This window comes from Choloepus didactylus, chromosome 7 (genome assembly GCF_015220235.1).
Source record: "Choloepus didactylus isolate mChoDid1 chromosome 7, mChoDid1.pri, whole genome shotgun sequence".
Lineage (NCBI taxonomy): Eukaryota > Metazoa > Chordata > Mammalia > Pilosa > Megalonychidae > Choloepus > Choloepus didactylus.
The window spans coordinates 98,214,988-98,236,285 of NC_051313.1; the positions used below are offsets into that span (position 1 = coordinate 98,214,988).

At 40.3% G+C, this 21,298-nt stretch overlaps 1 protein-coding gene across 1 annotated transcript in view; it reads left to right on the forward strand.

Annotated features, from left to right (window-relative positions):
- The window catches only part of CILK1 (ciliogenesis associated kinase 1), a 66,206-nt gene that overhangs the window by 32,384 nt on the left and 12,524 nt on the right, over positions 1–21,298 (forward strand). The window contains exons 4-9 of the mRNA XM_037843548.1: positions 645–766; positions 1,807–1,886; positions 10,516–10,648; positions 11,330–11,501; positions 16,576–16,743; positions 18,863–19,183. Of these exons, the coding sequence (XP_037699476.1) occupies positions 645–766; positions 1,807–1,886; positions 10,516–10,648; positions 11,330–11,501; positions 16,576–16,743; positions 18,863–19,183 (996 nt within the window). The remainder of the gene's footprint in view (positions 1–644; positions 767–1,806; positions 1,887–10,515; positions 10,649–11,329; positions 11,502–16,575; positions 16,744–18,862; positions 19,184–21,298) is intronic.

Sequence of the window (21,298 nt, forward strand, 5' to 3'; positions counted from 1 at the left end):
ACTATTGTTAAGTAAAATAAAAAGGCCGCCTGCGTTGGGCTTTGCCAGGGAAGGACCCCTTTCTGCCAGGGAAGGGCCCATTTCTGAGAAAGGATTTTTCAGAAGACAAAAACAGTCCACCTGCAGGGGTATTCTGAGAAAATGGAACAGAACACACCCCAAAGAATTGGAGATAAGCAACACCTTGGTGATAAACCAGTTTAGGTCCAGGAGAGATAACTTATCTATTGGACATACCATACTAATCAACATATCTCTCCACTTTGTAAGATCTTTGTAAAATGGAAACTTAACATCGGCCAATCAGAACATTTCCTTGCTTGCTTCCAGATTTGCCCACATAAGCTTCCCCAACCTCCCCCCTTTCCACTCCCTTGAAGGAGCTCCTTTCTATGTGCAGTTTGGATCCTACCCTACTCATGAATTGTAAACTGCTCAAATAACCCCCATGAATGATATCTTGTCTAATATTTTATTTAAACACTCTCAATTGCATAGAAATAATTTTATAAAATTTTTGATATAATATGAATTGTGATGTAAGTAACATTTCTGCAGCTCTAAAATTAAGTATGCAAGGGATTACTTTTCTTTTTCAACAACAGATTTTCTCTAATTATTTGTTTTGCTTCCTCATCTTTTAGTCTTTAAAGAAGCTCAACCATGCCAATGTAGTAAAATTAAAAGAAGTTATCAGGGAAAATGATCATCTTTATTTTATCTTCGAGTACATGAAGGAAAACCTTTACCAGCTCATTAAAGAAAGGTACATTTTGGTTGTGATTTTAGAAATAAATATTACAAAGAGGATGTATTTTCTTTCTTCTTTTGCTTATTGCAGTCTCCCAAGTCTTTCTCTAATCAATAGTCATGCTACTTAGGCTTTGCCATTTAAAGTTGCCCATTAGGTGAGGGGCCCAACCCATAGTCCTGCTATCAAGGTCTCATGTGATCTTTTAGAAGCTAGTTTCAGTGCACCCATTTTCATGTTTTAATGGGATAGTCACCCAAGGAAGCACAGCTCTCCATTCACACAAGGACATATGGACAGAGTGGACATATGGACAAGACATATGGACAGAGTGGACATATGGACAAGACAAGAGTCTCACAATAAAGGCATGCATAGCTGCCTTTATTGTGAGACTCCATTGAAAACTTCCAGTTTACTTTGGTTGCTCTCTTGCTTGGAGGCTTGCCTGTTGGGAAGAAGAGATAAATAAGAAATGTACCTGCTCTGCTAGTTTTGAACTTTAAAGTAAACCATGTAAAACCACTTGGGCACATTTTCTTGGTGACAAAATGAATGCTGATCACAGCATCTCTATAAGTGATTTGAGTGAACAAGTGTTGTCTTCATCATCAGTAAAAGCAGTGATTCTATGTGGTTTGCCCAAACAGGGGAAAAGTGTTACTATCTGCTGTATCTCATAAGGCTTCATCCAGAAGACTTCAAATTTTCCCCATTAAAATATTTTAAAAATTTTAGTCTGTGTTATGGGGAAAAGGAGATTTTTAAGTGCTTTTTAGATGATATGTCAGACAGATTTTTTTTTTTATTTTTTTTTGGTTTATTTTAAAGTGTATAAGCTATTCTTCTTTGTAGCATGACTGAATGTATTTGGTGTTTACAAGGTAGCTCTCCTGTGTGGATTTATGATTGTCTTTCTTTGGTCTTTCCAGATTAGCATGCGTGGAAATGTTTTCTTAATTTCTTACTTTATATAATCAAAAGAACAGGAAGAGTGGGGATTCATCTTCACATGTGAACCCAGATTTATAACTTTATTTTCCTCTGCCCCACAGAAATAAATTGTTTCCAGAGTCTGCTATAAGGAATATCATGTATCAAATATTGCAAGGACTGGCATTTATTCACAAACACGGTAGGTGATTTGGAATATTCTTTTGAACAGCTGTGAAATGTCATCAGGTAGAATATGTAGGCGGCACCAGTAAAACATCTTTTGTAATTGACTCCTAGAAAAGGTCGAATTGTTGAGAGACTAACCATGGAATTTGTCCTGTGTCATCTTCTGTCACTTGATTTCTGAATTTCCCTCATTATTTCTCATGTCTGTATGTTTTTATTCTTTAGGCTTTATCCTTAAGTTGTTAGTTATAGATCTATGAATTATTCCTGAGTCATTAACTGGTATATTAATGAGAAACCTAAGATTAGCATTCAGAGAAGTTTTACATGTGTTGTTTAACCAACTAATGCCTCCTCAAGATGCCTTCTCATTTTCTCCATATATGAATACTTCCGTTTGTTTAAAAGTGGTTTGACAAGATTTATACAACACAGGAGAAGAAAATAAATTAAAATTAGTGAAGGAAAAAAAAGAGATAAAAACAGGTGAGGGTATAGTTGGGGGTGAGGTTAATACTCAAAATACATGCCAAAAGGTTTATTTAAGGACAAGCAAGAAGCTGGCCTTCATACTGTTGGGCAATGCAAATTGTGAAACATGACCAATTACCACATACACAGTTTCCCTGAGGAGAAAACAGACCCATTGCCCAAGCGAAGCAGAACTCTTCTTGATAGCGAGACCACGGAGAAGTTTCTCCCCTGGATCCTCTTCCAGGGGTCAGCATGAGTGTGGCTTCATAGTAGACGCAGTGACCAGTTACATAGGGCAGTTTCATGTTCTATCCCTCAATGCAGGCCAATTCCAAAACTTGATCAGAGAAACCACTCTACTGGGGCCCAGTGTGATTCACTCTAGTAATGGCCTGGTTACTGCTAGGAGAGATTTATTAGAGTATTTAGACGAATGGATAGTTGTATACCCTTCAGGGAATCCTCCATCACTGTTGTTTTTCTTATCGGAGCATTTGAAAAGAATTGAGGAGCAAAAAGTTTGAGATTATAGTTTCCAGAAAGTATGTAGACCACTGCTAGTCTTTGTTACTAACTAGATGCTGACCCAGCTGGGCTTGGACACAGAGTTGTCTGCATGGAATTATCCATGGGTGGTGCCAAGGGTCCCCTCAGGAGGTGATTTGAGGTTTATCCAGGTAGAAATCCATTCACCCCCAGTCTAAGGATGACATTGCCACTGCAAATATTGCACCGAGTGAGTTTCATTACCCAATAAAGAGACCAGGTTGAAGCCTTTTGTCAGGACAGTCAGTTCTGATTTGACACAAATTGGCAATGACTAGAAAAGACCTTGTGCTGGAAAGCTGGTCACTGCCGCACATGGCCTGCACATCCGAGATGGTTACCAGCCTGTTCTTTAAACCCTAGGCGGCCTCTCACAGTTAGAGACTAAATGAAACACAGACAGCATGGCCTCTCAGTGCAAATCATCATCAGCCTCAGGCGCATGCAAGATAAGACTAAGTCAAATTGTGAACTAATTCTAGTAAGAAGTTTCCAGTAAAATGTATCTGCTCCCCATTGATAATGATAGAATTGGCGCATTAGCCTTTATTCGCAAGAGTTCCAGGGGCAGTGTGAGTTTGTCAAACACTAAAAACCTCTGGTATGGTTTCTTAGGGACAAATAGGAAGAGAAGGGTCACTTATGTAAGAGCTTTGGAAAAATAAATAACGAAAAATTAAAGGGACTCTGAAAAGAGAAAGGTCAACCAGCACAGTTTCAAATAGGGACCAACCATAGTATCTTAGTTATTCAGGCTATTTGCTCAGTCATGGAAACCAAGCGGTGGACCTAAAAGAAGTTAATATTCTTTGGTGCTCTCTCTCTTTTTTTTTTTCATTTTTGTTGCTTTTGTGAGACTGTTTTTCCCAGAAATAACTTGTAGCCTTTTATCCAGGCCTCTACCTAATCCCACTAAATGTAAATACACAGGCACACACAGAGACACCCCCAAATACATATGGATGTGCACACACATGCTTAACATATTCAGACATGTACATGTATGTACAACTACATGCGTACATGCTACACACATGCACATACATGCATGTGCACACACATGCATAGATATTTATATCCAATAATTTAGCATTCATGTACTATTGTGTCTATATGTGTCTACATGTCTTTGGAACCATGAACTGTCAGTTTCCTTCACATGACTTAGACATTCAGATTACGTATGGAAACAGAGGGAAGGCTCAGTTTATGGAAAAGGTCAGCCCATCTCTGCTTTTATAATGCACATTTTTCCCAGCTCCACTACCATTATCAGAGATTCTTGTTGACACTTTTTCCCAGCTATTAAATTCCTGCTTCTAGTTTGAGCTTAATAACATTTCATCTTATTATACCTTTGCCAACTTCCTGGGTAGAAAGGTATCTATTCATTTCAAAGAAGAGGAAACTGAGGTTCAGAGAGGTTTAAAGACCTGTCAAAGCCCCACTGCAATAAAGTGGTAGAGTGAAGATTAACTTAGATATTCTGTGCCCATTTGCTACACTTACTAGAAAAACCTGTCTGTTCAATAAGAGCAAGAGAGTAAGAGGTGAATAACATAGCAGTAATAACTGCAGGTGGGAGGAATACTTATTTTACATATCCTATCACATTTTCTTTGAAAAAATAATTTTTGGCAACTTTTTTTCATGGTTTTCATACAGTATTGACTTTGGCTAAATAAACATGTAACGCCATATTATTCCTTCCTCCTACTAATGGAAAAAATAATCTAAAGCATTGCACAGATTTGTCTTGTGAGTTTCAGGCTCTTGCGTGGTATCTCATTCTCCCTGTGAGAAGGCACGTTCTGCCCCTTGGGAATGGCTCCTTTGAGAGAATAGAATAGCACTACAGGTAGTTGCTATGGCCATAGTTCAAGTCACTGAGTACTTTTCTCCCACAGGGAATGAAAACACGGCTCTACTTGGCACCAGTTGAGCAGCACCAAAGCATATGTACTCAGCAGGAATTAAATAATTAATGCAAACTGCACGCGGCATTCTTTACCCACCCTTACAAATATCCGGGTCACACTTATCCACGCAGGTAATCAGAAATGTATCAGAGGGCTTGGAGGACACTATTTTCCCCCAAGAGGTGGGTTCCCTGTTTCTTCTGTGTTTCACCACTGAAATGGGGTCCATGATCTTGAGATAGACCTTTGCTTCTCTGTGCATTGCTGATTTCATTTTTAATTCAGAGATTGCACCTGTGGCCTTATTGATGAAAACACTGCATGTTTAAATTCAGTAATATCTGTGAAATTACAACTTCCATAGCAGGAAAGTGTCCTACATAAATTCATAGTGATTAAATATTCCCTACTTATTTCCATATATTCATAGCAGGTTTATCATTAACAGAATGTGGCAGAGGGGAGAAAGCTTTCTGTGCGGCTTGATATTTTCCTTGCCCAAGGGTTATTAATGAAAAACTAACCTCAAAAAATTTTCTGCCAGGATGAAAGAGAAAACTCCTGTTATTCAACTGACATGCTGTACCCTGAAATTGAATGGAAGGTCTGTCCTTGTGTTCTGGAAGCCAAACAGTTTTGAGCAGGAAGGTTCTTATTATAACAGCACTTTGTTGTTTTTCTCCATGATCTCTGAATGACCCAGCCATCAGGGTTTCTTTTGTGAATCAGAAGCCCAAAGGAAAAAGTGGGCTCACAGTTATGGACTGCATTGCTCAAATCAGCAGAACACCCATCTGGGAGTCAGATCAGAGTTCTAGGGTGACCTCTTCATAGGTGAGGCAGGTCACTGGCCTCCTGAGCCTTAATTCTTACCTGCAAAAAATGGGGCTCGGTCTGCCTGCCCATTTCACCAGACTTTTTGGAGGGTAAAGTGAGAAGATTTGTACAACTAATCATGACTAGCTCTTGCAAGGTGCCAATGTGCCCTGCACTGCTCTAAAAGCTTTACAAATTAACACATTTAATCCTGCAAAACAACCCCATTTTATAGATGAGGAAACTGAGGCACAGAGAGGTTAAGTGATTTGCCAATCAGTAAATAACAGAATTGGGACTTGAAATCCAGAAACCTGGCTGGTCTGCACCCTTACCCACTACGCTATATTGCTTCTCATGTATAAATAGTAATGTTTTGTTAAAATAGAGATAAGGGGTAACCATACAATACATGATGAGGGTCTTATCCTTTTAATTACCAAGGAACAGCACTCATGGGTTTAAGGCTACTAATAGCTAATTGCAATTTTTCAGTAATGAAAAGAGCAGATAGTCCAAAGATATATTCACTAATGCTTCCTACTTTTAAATGCTTCTCAGTGAAGACAGTATAATAGATACAGCATGTCAGTAATTTTTAACAGTCTGTTTGCAATTAATTTTTTTGTCATTTTCTTTCTTTTTGGGCCTGAAGTGTGATCTGTAGAAAAGGGGAGCTACATAAAGGGATACAGAGAACTAGCATCTTCATTTTCATTTCATGAGTTTACATGTTCCTTGTAGAAGTAGAATTTAAGACGAGTTTGCAGGAAAGAAGCAGGATAAAGCTTGACAACAGGAGGAAGTGGTGGTGTTTACAGAAACATGACCCAGGGTGGAAGCAGGTACAAGGTCTAGAGTGCAAGGATGATACTTGTATCTGAGTACAGATTGTTGTGTTGCATGAGCTGAACAAGGAGAAGGCTCGAGTTTGTTGAGATGGTGTTATAGATGGTGGGAGAAGGAATTGCAATGGGTGCTGGGGCCTGGAGGAGATGACTTATTATAAGGGAAGTGCCACATAACTTTGGAAATATTAATTTAGCCCAACCAGAGGCAAGAAAGGGAGTCTAAGAAGAGAAACAGTATTAATCTGGACTTGAGGAGACTAAAACCACAAATAAAGATTGAGTTATACATAGTGAACGTCATTGTGGTTGATGACTATGGTTAATAGTACAAATATAAGAATGTTCTTCTGGGACCTAGAACAAATGTATGTCACTATTACACAGTGTTAATAATAGGGTGGTATATGGGGAAAAATACAACTAATGCAAACTATGAACTATAAAGTACTACTGTAATATTCTTTCATCAGTTATAACAGAGGTGCGTCACCAAAGCTAAATGTCAATAATAAAGGGGTACAAGGGGTATGGGATTTTTCTTTTTGGAGCAATGCAAATGTTCTCAAATTGATTGTGTTGATGAATGCACAACCTTGTTATTATACTGCAAGCCATTGATTATACACTTTGGATGGATTGTATGGTGTGCAAATAAAGCTATTTAAAATTTTTTTTTTTTTAAATAGAATTAAGTTGTATGTATTGAGAGGGAGCCAGAGCTTGACAGTATAATAGCTATGACACATTTCTTGATAGGGTTGTGAATAATCCATTACCCCCCTCCCCCATGACTCTGTTTTCCCATCTGTTCAGTAGGGAAATGACGTCTGCCATTTCTTTTTTCACTGGAGTGTTTTTAATACTTTGAGTTTCTAGGAAGAGAGATCACGGCCTCACCAGTCATACATTTTCAGGGGTCGTGGGAGTCTTCCTGGATGCACTGACAAAAGATCACTCCAACTTGCATCTTTACACATTCTTAAACCAATTGCAAGATGGGAGCATCTGTGGGCTGGAGGGCCTCTGAGGAACAGAGGGTCCAAACACAATGACGCATGTATACCGAGTTTTAGAACAGATATTGCCCAGTCTGGTGGGTGTTGATAATCTTTATTTAATTAGATAATAAGCCATCCAAATTCATCCACATCAGAAATTCTTCCCTTTCATTTTAAAAGTCATTCTTAACTGATACTGAATTACTGTTTGAATTTGTTGCGTTGGCAACCTCAAGTCTGCTTCTAACAGTAGTTTTGGTTTACTATTAATTTGGTTTAGGATACTTCAGGAAATTGGTATGTGGGAGGCCATTAACTGTATGTTGGTACAATGGTAGGGTAAAGAATGAAGCAAACACACATGCATGTATATACATATGAACTTGTATATCTATATGTATAGATATATACTATAAATACAGCACAATGGCTATGCCTGTCACTGGTGTAACCTACCTCTAATTCTTTTGATGTCATTAGGGCCTTGGGTTATGGAAAATAGAAGCAGCCTTGTTAGTGAGAAGGAAGTACTATCTCTTCCCTCTTGTGACCCCCTTGAAAGTATATGATCACTTCTGGGCCTCAGCCCCATCTAAGAACACTGGGTTTCAGACTGAATTATATTCGCTTTGTCCTTCTTAGCCAGTCATTACCTTGCAGACCCATCATTATCCCATTTTGGTTACTTAACCCATTTGAAACTTAACCTATTACTAAGCCCAGGCATCTTCAGGAAAATGAACAGGAAGAGTGTTCTTTTAGTAAAACACTGTTTTTTCCATGACATACAACGTTTAGTGCATTTTCACATATAACCACATCACAATCGCTCTCACCTCCCTCCCTAGAGCAGAGACAGACTTTGGAAAATAATCTTGATAGAGTCCTGCTGGAACTCCCTTTGTGACAAGGACTTCCAGCTCTGAGCCTTCATTGCCCCCACCCCCAAGTCCTTCAAGGTCATTGCTCTTTTCAGTTCTCAGTTGCTGTCTTGTGGGGCCTCCTGGCTCCCATCCTCCCAATGCCTCTGGCCATTCTCTGCTGCCCCTGCCTACTTGTCACCGTTAAGCACCTTCGTGTTTCCTGCAAACCTATCTCATGTCCTTTGTTCCATCAACAAGAGTATATTGTGAGACTACCATGCTCCTGCCACCTGGCTAGGCATTCAGAAGAAAGATAGACACGGCCTCTACCCTTCAAGTACTTCCATCTAATTAGTGAGAGCCGGTCAACACACAGGAAAATGATAGAGCTTTTCTTGAGTTCAGAGGCGAGAGTCTGTAACATCCATGAGGACAAGAACCATGTCCATTTGGTTTGCTTCTGAATCCACAGAGCCTAACCCAGTGCCGGTCCTGGAGTAGACCCTCAGTGAATATTGGTGGGTAGAATGAATAATTAAAGAAAGCTGCCACATTAGAATGGCTTCCTGGAGGGAGGGAAACTCAAAACAGGTTTGAAGGATGGTAAAGGTTGGGATTCATGTAGACAGAAAGGAACGAGGGTGCAACATTATAAATGGGAGCAAATACAATGAACATGGAGGAAATGAGAACTTTTACTGATTGGAACACAATTTATACATATTGATAACTATTAAAAAATAAGTTTATCTCTTTGGTAGAATGAAAGAAGTTCAGGCTTGTTAAGTGATTTTAAAAGGAGCCATTGAAGGGTTTTTGTGTGCGGATAGGAGATGACTGGGGAATGATATAGTGTTCAAGTTATCAGGATGTGTAGGAATCGGGAGAAGCTGGAGCCAGGAAGACCTGCTAGAAAGAGGCAGTGCAGGGATAGGCACTGAGCCAATATGTGGGAGAGGCAGTGAGAAAGGGCAGAAAGGGACAGATGTGAGATATTTTGATGGAACAACACAATTCCATGACTGTCTTAGAGGAGGATCGATCCAACAGAGCTAAAGGTACCTGGATTTCTTATCAGATTCAGGAAGGAAAGATGATTTGGGAAAGGAGGAAAATGGTTTTGGACAGGTTGATTTAGGGATGACAGAAACATTCAACTGATAGCCTATTTAGAGACATAGATCTAAAGAAGCGTGGAGAAGGTACCTTGATGATTCGAGCATTATCAGCATAGAGGTTGTCAAGGAATAGTGTCAGTCTTCGGTGATGGGTATTAATTTCTCCTATAATGTGCTAATTAGAACCCAACTTTTGTAACATTGATAATGATAGCACATGCCAAATGACACCATCGGCAGCCTTAACTGAGTTATAGTTCTAGTATTGGTGCCAGTGGAGTTTTAGAGGCACGTAGAATGATGTTTATGTCAGTGATACTCTAAAGAAGTGGAAGGTTCTGGGTTTTCAGAGGCAAGTATTGCTGATCACTGGGTGTTTGAGTACACTCGAAATATCTCCATGCTGGATATCTCCTTTGTGCACCCCCAGGGTTCTGCTTCCTATTTGATGGGTTACCTTTGCCTTCCTAAGGTGACCTGCAGATGTATCTTTGTATTTCTTCGTTAGGCAAAGTAGTAAATATTTAATATTTAAACTTTTGTTGCAGCAAGCACCAGATTCTCAGATATGAAGAGGTCACATTCCTAAATCCTTTATTTCCTAAACAAAAACTACAGTTGTGTTTCTGCTGTGGTATAACCTCTCAGTAGTCATAAGACTATTGTCTTTTGAAATGGTTTTAATCGCATATTCATTTTGGCTGACGTGGGCAGGCTAGTGATGATATTTTTTCCTTGAACAACAATTTATTTTTGAACAGTTATTTCAGGCCGTAACTGAATTTTTATATTTTAAGAGAAGTCTTCTCTCGGAAAAAAAAATATGACGGTCAACTTTTGAATGATTTTGCTTTTTTAGTTCATCAAAGGAAAATGAATGAAGCCCTTTGAGGGGTCCACAGGACTCTATGCTATCAGCAGGATGAATGCATGGAGCCTTCTGTGCCATGCCAGATTGCTTTTTAAATTATGGTTGCTATGAAAAGAGTGATACAGCTATAAAGAGCAATGCAGAAGCAAAACATGCATTTGGATCCTTTCCCCACTGTCTCTACAGGCTTCTTCCATCGGGACTTAAAACCTGAGAACCTCCTCTGCATGGGACCAGAACTTGTGAAAATTGCAGACTTTGGATTAGCCCGAGAAATCCGATCTAGACCTCCATATACAGACTATGTATCTACCAGATGGTGAATACTGTTTTTCTCAAAATTATCTGATTGTACTTCTTTAAAAATAGATCGTTATACTGAGGAGAAAGATTAAAGTCACACACATTAACTTTTCACTAAAATAATCAGTGGAGTTTGAAAAACTATTTGTAGTCATGTTGACATTGTATAAGGTTAAAAGTTTGTGTTGTAAATAATTTTGAAAGGAAATCTATTTTGCTTTTCCATAATATAAATAAAATTTTCTATATATGCCCTCCTAAGGATAGTTTCCCCAAAGAGTTGTGTAAGAAAGCTACGTTTTCCCATAGACCTATCTGAATAGCCAGTTAATTGCTATTGTTAAAACTTTTAGACCCTAGGAGTTTAAGCATTTGGCCATAACTAAGAAGTAGCTTATAGCCAGCAAGTTTTATGTTCTTGTTCTCTCTCTGTTACTCTTTTCCTAGCTCTCATGCTCTCTTGTTTCTCAAAGATGCTTAAGACAGTTGGAGAGTCCTATAGAGAAATGCCCAACAGAAAATACTCTGAACTAGAGAAGTTCTACTTTGTGAGAGCCATGGTAGTAGCTAAGTCCTTACAAGTCTGTGAACCACACTGAACCACATAGAAAATAGACATGTAGTATACAATTGTATTATTTAATTTAATTTCTGAACATTGGAAGCAATAACTAGCTGTTAGCCTTTGTCCCCCCAGGTACAGGGCTCCAGAAGTCCTCCTGAGGTCTACTAACTACAGCTCCCCCATTGACATCTGGGCCGTGGGCTGCATCATGGCTGAAGTGTACACTCTAAGGCCACTCTTCCCCGGAGCCAGTGAAATTGACACCATATTCAAAATTTGCCAAGTGCTGGGGACACCGAAAAAGGTAAGGTTGTGGAACAAAGACCTGTGGGCCAAAGCCAGCAGCTCCCCATATTCTCTCCCCTCAACTCCTCTGCAGCACTGACTGTCACTGCTGATCACCTGCTCATTCTAGAAGCTTGGTCTTGACCTCAGTAACTCTCCACTGTGCACCTTCTCTACTGTGGCGTCTCTTCTTCCTTCTTCTCTAAAACTGTGTTTGTCGTGGCTCCCTCTGTTTTTCTCTCTCCTTCATCTCACTGCCCTTGCAGAGCTTCTCTGTTCTCAGGGCTACATCTCTTACATCTATTCAGAAGTCTCTTAAATATAATCATTGCCCTCACTTCCCTCCTTTATAACTCCATTCATATATTGACAAACTATTTGCGGGATTTTCCCCTGACTGTGTCACCATCACCTCAATTTCAACACTTCTGAAACATAACTTTTTGTTTCCAACCAAACCACCTTCCTGTTGAATTCCCCATTTATCCATGGTGCCACTGTAATCCTAGTTCCCCAGCCTTGTGACTGAGCTCAGTTTCACCTTCTCTCTTTCCCTGACTCCCCTTTCTCCCTTATCTAAGCACTTAATTGGTAAATCCTATTGCATATCCCCACATTGTATCTCTCACTTGGGTTCATCCTTTTGTCCTTTCGAGTCCCACTACTGTTATCACGGACTGGGCCGTGGTCACCCTGCTGTGTCTGGGAGTATCTTCTCAGTCTTTCTGCCTTCAGTCAGAAGCCAGATTCATCCTCCAGAAGAAGAGCTCTGGTGCTGTCCTCCCCTCTTAAAAATATTCATCGACTCGCTGTCACCCAGCCCCCTTAACTCCCATTCCTTACTCACCACCTGGGAACCTGCACACTCCTGGCCAGGCACCCTGGGACCTTCCCACTTCTGGGCTCTGCATATACACCCTCTGTCTGGACTGAATGTCCTTCATGTGACCAAACCCTGCTCTTCTTTGGGCTCCTCCATAATCTTACCTTCTCCCTGTTTCTCTGATCTCTTGCCATCTTTCCATCTTTAGCCTCCTCTCTGATCTTCCTGCCACCCTCACACTTGCCAGTCCATCTACCATGCAGCCTCAAAATAAGCCTCCTTCATAGCTTGTATCACAGTCTTTTCATCTAATTACAGATTTACTTATTTGTTATCTGTCTGCCTCTGGAGAATAGAAACTCCATGAGGGCAGGACTCTGCTCTGCTCATCATTTATCCCCCTTGCCTAGAACAATTTCTGGCACATAGTAAGTCCTCAATAAATACTTGTTTTAAGAATAAATGAATAAAATGCAAATCTGTTAGTGTCACCACCTAAAGTCCAAAACCCTTATCATGGCCCGTGAGGCCCTTGTAGCCTACCCTGCCTGTCTTTCCATCCTCATCACCTGCCCCTTCCCCACTATTTAAGTGCACTGCACCCATTATGCCTCTGTACCTTTGCACATGCTGTTCCCTTTGTCTGGACTGTCCGTCCACTTTGGTCTGCCTCAGGCCTCCACATGTGTTAAGAATCAGCTCATGCGTTACCTTCAGGAAGCTATCCCTGAGATCTTAGAAGCTCCTCTTCTACAATGTCATGTTAACCTGTGCATGCTGTGTTCTGTGTCAGTTGTATAATAATCTGTGTACATGACTGTTTCCTGGACCATAAGGTCACTCAGGGCAAGGATTTGTCTGTGGTTTTATTTGTGTTTATTTTCCCAAGTCCTAGCACCCTTGCCAGTACAGAGTAAACTCTCAAATTTTTTTTTTGTTGTCGTTCAAAAGAATCATTAATGCCACCTCTTCAAGAAGATTTCCAGAGTCCTCTGCTAGAATCTCTCTCTGTCCTGAATACCTGTAGCTGTACCTCTCTTATGGCTTTTGTCACTTTTTACTCTGTTTTATGGTTATTATTTTTTAACATCTTATTTTCTTTTTTGGATAGTAATATCCTTAAGGGCAGGATTTATACTGGATTCTTTTTGGATACCCAAAGGCACTAAGCACATAGCAAACACTCAATAAATATCTGAGTAAATGAATGATATGAGTAAGATTGCTATACATAGAGCTGCTTTACTTTTTAAAAAAGGAATCAATGAATATTTTGAATCATCAAGAAAGGTGTTCTAGTTTGCTAATGCTGCGGCATACAAAACACCAGAGATGGATTGGCTTTTGTAAAAAGGGGGTTTATTTGGCTACACAGTTACAGTCTTAAGGCCATAAAGTGTCCAAGGTAACACATCAGTAATCAGGTACCTTCACTGGAGGATGGCCAATGGCGTCCGGAAAACCTCTGTTAGCTGGGAAGGCACGTGGCTGGCATCTGCTCCAAAGTTCTGGTTTCAAAATGGCTTTCTCCCAGGACGTTCCTCTCTAGCAAGCTTGCTCCTCTTCAAAACGTCACTCACAGCTGCACTCTGTTCAGTCTCTTTGAGTTGGCATGTTTTATATGGCTCCACTGATCAAGGCCCACCCTGAATGGGTGGGGTCACACCTCCATGGGAGTATCCCACCAAAGTCACCACCCACAGCTGGGTGGGGCACATTCCAAGCAAATCTAACCAGCACCAAAAGGTCTGTCCCACAAGACCACAAAGATAATGGCATTTGGGGGACACAATATATTCAAACTGGCACATTCCACCCCCTGGACCCCAAAATGACATTATCTTTCCAAATAAAAATACATTCATTCCATCACAATATCACAAAAACTTAAACCATTTCAGTAATAATAGTTAAGCACAAAATCCCATCAAAATCAATTTAGGCGTGGTCAGTCCCAAGGCACAATCTTTCCTTAGCTGTGGATCTGTGAACTTAGAACAAGTTATATGCTTCCAATACACAAAGGAGGGACATTCATAGGATAAACATTCCCATTGCCATAAGGAGAAAGAGTAAGGAAAACAGGTTTAACAGGACCAAAACAGTTCCTAAAACCCGCAGGACAAACTCCATTAGATTTCAAAGTCTGAGAGTCACTTACAGAACAACGTTGCATCCTTGGGGCTTGAGAGAGCGGGAGTCTAACCCTTCCTAAGGGCCTTTTTGGCAGCTGTTTCCTCTCCAAATGCTTGGGTGAGTGCTCCAACATTTCCACACATTGGGGAGACCACCTTCTCGGCCCCACCCTCCTCAAACCTCAGAGCAGCTCCCGGATTCCCTTCCATCTCCGGGGCACACGCTCAACCCCTTCAGAACAGTGTGGTGGCAGCCAGGCTCTCCCCAATACCCTGGGAATGTGCTCCACCCTCTTTGGGACCTCGGGTGGCAAAACTCTTCCAGAGCATAGAGGTGGAATGCCCACCCTCGACCTCCGGGGCAAACTCACCCTTTCCATGCGTGTGGGCTGCTCCACTCTCCCAGCCCAAGGCCTCTTGACTCCAGACCTCAACCTCCATGGCTCTGTGTTTGAAGAAATTTTTCCTGCAATTTGTTCCTTGTCTGTCTCCTCCAGTCCAGACTGGCAGCGGCTCTGTCTATAAAGTTCTCGCAAAAATTCTGTTGGCTTTGCATGAAGCACACAGGGGTCAAAGCCATCAGACAATAGGAGTTTCCACAAATCCTTTCTGGATAATTCCATCTCCAATCTTGGCTTGTACTGAAATGGCGGCTGGGTTCCATGTTCAGTTACATCCTCATGTTGGGCTGTAGCTTCTGGGAATCCAACCCCTGGAAGCTCGTAATTTCCCAAGCCATCAGCTTCTGGTTTCTTTGAACCCAAGAGTTCAGTTCTAAGTTTATCTCTCTCCGCTCGCATTTTACTATAAGCTGCAAGGAGAAGCCAGGGTATATCTTCCACACGTAGTCTGGAGATCTCCTCAGCTAAGTATTCCAGGTTGCCACTTTTAAATTCCTCCTTCCATCTGACACCAGGACTCAATTTTGCCAAATTCTCTGCCACTTTAAAACAAGGATCGCCTTTCTTCCAGTTTACAACAACACATTGATCATCTCTGTTCAAGGCCTCGTCAGAAGTATCTTTAGAGTCCATATTTCCACAAACAGTCTCTTTGAAGCAGTTTTGGCCTTTTCTATCAAGCTCCTCACAATTCTTCCAGAGTCTTCCCCTTATCCATTTGAAAAGCCTTTCCAACATGTTTGGTATTTGCAAACACACAGCACAAAAGCACCCACTTCTCTGGTACCAAAATCTGTTCTAGTTTGCTAATGCTGCAGAATGCAAAACACCAGAGATGGATAGGCTTTTATAAAACGGGGGTTTATTTCACTACACAATTACAGTCTTAAGGCCACAAAGCGTCCAAGGTAACACCTCAGCAATCAGGTACCTTCACCGGAGGACGGCCAGTGGTGTCCGGAAAACCTCTGTTAGCTAGGAAGGCAGCTGGCGTCTGCTCCAAAGCTCCGGCCTCAAAACGGCTTTCTCCCAGGACGTTCCTTTCTAGCAAGCTTGCTTCTCTTCAAAACATCACTCCCAGCTGCACTCTCTTCTTCCCCCCGAGTCAGCTCATTTATATAGCTCCACCGATAGGGGCCCACCCTGACTGGGCGGGATCACGCCTCCATGAGAACATCTCATCAGAATCATTGCCCACAGCTGAGTGGGGCACATTCCAAGCAAATCCAACCATCACCAAAACGTCTGCCCCACACAAGACCACAAAGATAATGGCATTTGGGGGACACAATACATTCAAACTGGCACAAAAGGTATATATTGGTATGTAAGTTTTCACAAATTTATTTGACCAGGAACAAGGCAGGTTTTTACAAATTTGTTTTCTTTAAGAAATATCTGTTAACAGTTTCTGAAAACCTATGTCCCATGGAACACAGTCAGGGAAATACTGATTTGGTTCAATCCTAAAACCCCAAGAGATGGATTATCTTGTGTAAAGTTGTAAAACAAATTGGTGGCAATCCAGTGTCTTTTCCACTACTTCCAGGCTTCATGTTCTTTTTAGTCTCTTCATTAATATACCCCTGCGCTTTATCACTTACAGTGCCATGCTGGTGAATTAGGGTGGGCTAATGAAATGGTTGCCTTTCTGTTATGGACACGCATGCCAGAATATAAACTCCTGTTGCAGTGATCAGTTGAGCAAGATGTTCTGTCTTTTCCTTCTTTCAGACCGACTGGCCTGAGGGCTACCAACTTTCAAGTGCTATGAACTTCCGCTGGCCACAATGTGTCCCCAATAATTTAAAGACTCTGATTCCAAATGCTAGCAGCGAAGCAATTCAGCTCATGAGAGACATGCTCCAGTGGGATCCCAAGAAACGACCAACTGCTAGTCAGGTTTTTTTTCCATTCAATATGTTTCGTATGAAGTTTGTATCTAACTCTAAATAATTTCTATAAATCTCCTGGGAAATATATTTTTTTAGGGGTAAAAAGTAGCTTTGAAAACCACTGCTGTGTAAGGTATAGAAACTTAAAATAGTTTGAAACTTATAGTATATAAAGTCATTAAAGTCTAGACAATCTAATTGCTTGGAAAACTGAAGTACCATTCATAGATCTATCACCAGATACATGGAGGTAAACAAACAGATGTATCTATCTTTGGAGAATGTTTTCAAATATATTCTATATGCAAGTTAAGCTTATGTAGTGTATACTAGTTTGTTTATAAGACAGTACTGGTTAAGAATTATAAACTGAAGTGTTGAAAACACCTTGAAGATCACTTTGTAAAATCTAACTCTCTCATTGTACAGATGACAGAGACTGACAGATGCGATAGAGCTAGGATCACAGCAATTAGCATTTGTATAGCACTTTACAATTTGCAAAACGCTTTTATGTGATTTTAAGCCCTAAAGACTCCATGAGATAGGTGTTACTATTTTCGTTCTATGAATGAAAAATGGAATCTCAGAAAATTTAATTGATTTTTCCCTAATCACATGTCCAGCAACTAGTACAGAGAGTGCAATCAACTGCAGTTCAGTCACACAAAGGACAGGTCTTCTGACTTCATAGCTCATGTTTTCTCATCCCACCCTCCCCTGGGAGGATGAGAGTCACGGTGGAAATGTGGGCTTCAACCTTTCACATGCCTGCTGAGAGCCTCCTTCTGCATTAGTGTATCTGGCTCCTTCTCAACTTGCCTCATTGACAGTAACATTGCTCAGAAGATCAAATAAATGACCAATTCTAATCAGAGAAGATGATTTGGCTAAGTGAAAGTGAAGGTGAAGTGCTGGTATGATGAAAGAATTTGTGATAGTTGGAGAAATGATAGTCGGGGAGTTAGAAACGAACGCAGAAATGTAGAAAAGCAGCTTTCCAAAGTCTCAAAGAGGAAAGAGCCGTAATTTGGTGTCCTGAGACTCTGGATGACTCAAGAGGGTTGAAAAGCTCTCAGAAATCCACTTCTGATGGTGAAATTCACAAATGATTTCAGGGCAGGAAGGAAGCTTTCTGATGAACCCAGTTTTTTAAAGGATGCACACAAGAGATGAAAAGAAAGAGATCCTATAACAAGGAACCAAAAGAGGAACGCATACTTTTTAAGAATGGTGTCAGAAAAGCTAAAAATATCCCCAAATCAGTTGAGACTTGCAAAAATGCCTAGGACCACAGAGAAGAAAGACATTTCAAGTTAGATTCCTGGTTCCGGGACCTCTGTCAGAGTATCTACATTGTTTGCCTCTGAGTCTACATTTATCTTCACATCACAGATCATCATAGATACAGATCTTCACAGATATTTATGTCATTGCAGATAGTTATATAAATGTCTCAGAGTTACTGGAGGTTAGGTTATGTTCACTGACTGCCATTCAAAAAACTAGGAATGCAGGGAATATTTCAAAAAGAATCATGAACCCCAGGGTTATAAAATATGTACCTCAGCTATCCAGAAAACTTGCATATCCAGAACAACTCACATTGGAAGATCAAAGATAGGCATGGTTTAACTATATCATGCACTTACCTCTTGGCATTTCTAGGTAAAAGCATATGTATCTGCTTATTTTGCACTTGATATTTTAGAGTCTTCCAGGATCATTATGTTTGGCTCTCTCACTTTTGAATTAATTTTTCTGTTTCTATAAAATGAGGAAATGGGCTTAGAGGGCTAAACATCATATTTAATACTCATAGCAAAGAAGTTATAAAACCAGAGTCTGTTTGAGCCAGAGTGCTTTTTAGAAGTAGGTAAGGAAATAGCAGTGGAGTGAACTGCCTTATCAAAATAATTTTAAGTGTTGTAGCCAGTACATGCAATTTACAATACCTTGGATAAGAAAAAACTCAAGGGGTCTAACAGATTCAGGATGCTGTTTAAACTTGTTCGGGACTAAGAAACTGTAGAAAACTGGTAACAGGAACTCTACCCCGTCATCCGGGTACTATTAACCTTCCTAGTCAGACTTTTCTCCTGAAACCAACTTATTTGTCATTCCAGGCGCTTCGATATCCTTACTTTCAGGTTGGACACCCACTGGGCAGCACCGCACAGGGCCTTCAGGATTCGGGAAAACCACAGAAAGACGTCCTGGAAAAGGCAGGCCTAGCTCCCCACATAAAGCCGGTCCCTCCTGCCCAACCCCCAACCAAACCACACACACGGGTTTCCTCACGACAGCACCAAGCCAGCCAGCTCCCCCAGCATCTCGTGTACCCCTACAAAGCAGAAGCCTCCAGGACAGATCACCTGAGCCACCTTCAGGAGGACAAGCCAAGCCCATTGCTTTTCCCGTCTCTCCTCACCAAGAATCCTCAGTCGGTGAGATCCGCTGGAGATCCGCCAGTGACCTTTGTGTCTGACTTATTCTTCTTCTGAGTCCACTTATTGCATGAAACATTTTCTCTTCCTGTATATAAGGACTGATTATAATAGAGTTACCTTTGCATTAACATGGAATTGTCAAATTCCATGGAATCTAAATAGCATGGAATCTAAATTCAAGTCCTGCCTCTGCCTCTTAGTAGTGGTTAGTCCCAGCTCTGCTGTCTGATAGCTTGATAACCCTATGCAAGTTACCTAGTCTGTCCTCTCCTCCTTTCCTCATCTGTTAAATTGGGAAATAATGGTACTGGCCTCAGACAATTGTTTGGAAAATTAAATGAAAATTACTGGAAAGTATTAGAATAGTACGAGGCTCATAGTGTTAGTACTTGATAAATTTTAGTCATTGGTGGTTGTTCTAAATCCCTATGAAACTCAGTTCCTTATCTGTAAAAGGAAGATCATAATGCATATCTTGCCCAGCAGACAGGGTTGTTCATGAGGATCAAAGGTCACGATGCTTGTGAAGATGTTTTGAAAATCATAAAGTGCCATACAAATATTTGCAGGATGTTATTCATATTAACGCTGTTCCTACTTTTTTTTATTGTGGTAACATATATGTAACATAAATTTGCCATTTTAACTATTTTTAAGAGCACCACTCAGTGACATTGATTACATTCATAAGATTGTGCAATTATCACCACCATCCATCACCTGAACTTTTTCAACACTCAAAAGAGAAACTCTGTGCCCATTAAGTATTAACTCCCCATTTCCCCTCCCCCTTGATGAATTTGCTTATTCTAGAAATTTCATGTAAGTACAATCATAACAATATCTGTCCTTTTGTGTCTGGCTTATTTCACTTAGCATCATGTTTTCAAGGTTCACCTATGTTATTGCATGTATCAGAACTTCATTCTTTTTATGGCTGAATAATATTCCATTATATGTATTTTGTTTACCCATTCGTCTGTTGATGGACACATGGGTTGCTTCTATCTTTTAGCAATTGTGAATAATGCTGCTATGAACATTGGTGTGCAAATATCTGCTTGAGTCCCTGCTTTCACTTCTTTTGGGTATATGCCTAGGAGTTGAATTGCTGGGTCATATGATAATTCTATGTTTAACTTTTTGAAGAACTGCCAAATTGCTTTCCATAGCAGCTGCACCATTTTACATTTCTAATAACGATATATGAAGAGTCCAATTTCTGTACAACTTCACCAACACTTGTTATTTTCCCTTTTTTATATAATAGGCCATCCTAATGAAGTGGTATCACATTGTGGCTTGATTTGCATTTCCCTAATGGCTAATGATGTTGAATGCTGTTTTTTTTTTTTTTTAAACTTTATATTTGAATAACTTCGAACTTATAGGAAAGTTGCAAGAATAATACAAAAAACAGTACCTAGAACTCCAATATACTCCCCTTACCCAGATACCCAGAATTACCAACTTTTAGCATTTTGTGACATTGAATTATATCGTTTCTATTGATCAGTCTGTCTGTATGTTTATCTAAACATTGTGAGTAGGCTGCATACATCCTGCTTCTTTAACATCAGGTACATTTCCTGAGGACAAGGACACTCACTATGTAACCACCTTAAGTACAGCTATCAATTCAAGAAACTTAACATTGATACACAGAATGCTGTTCCTTTTGAGCCCAGATTTTTCTTCTCCTAGAGTGGTTTTCAAAAGGAAACAATGAGTGTTAGGTTCAATAAAATGATAACCTTACAAGGGATTCTGGTGACTGTTAGCTTTGTTATGCTGTCTGAAGAGTCTGATTTTATATCACTTTCATGCCAAAGTAGTACATTTTCTGCCAACTAGTATTCCTATACAGCATAATGTGAGATACTATAAGAAGTTGCAAGAATGGTATCACTAGGCTGTTCTCATTTTACCTCATCCCACCCCTTGGAGGCTGTGTGTTAAAAAATTTCCTATTGTAGCTAATTCTGTAGTTAAGAGACAGTATCTAGGTCTTACTGGGTAGACTACCAAGAAGGCAAAGAAGGCATTATTTGCATTGTTCTGTGGTAACAGATGGCTGACTCTTAGCCACATTCTCTTCCCTTTCTATTTATG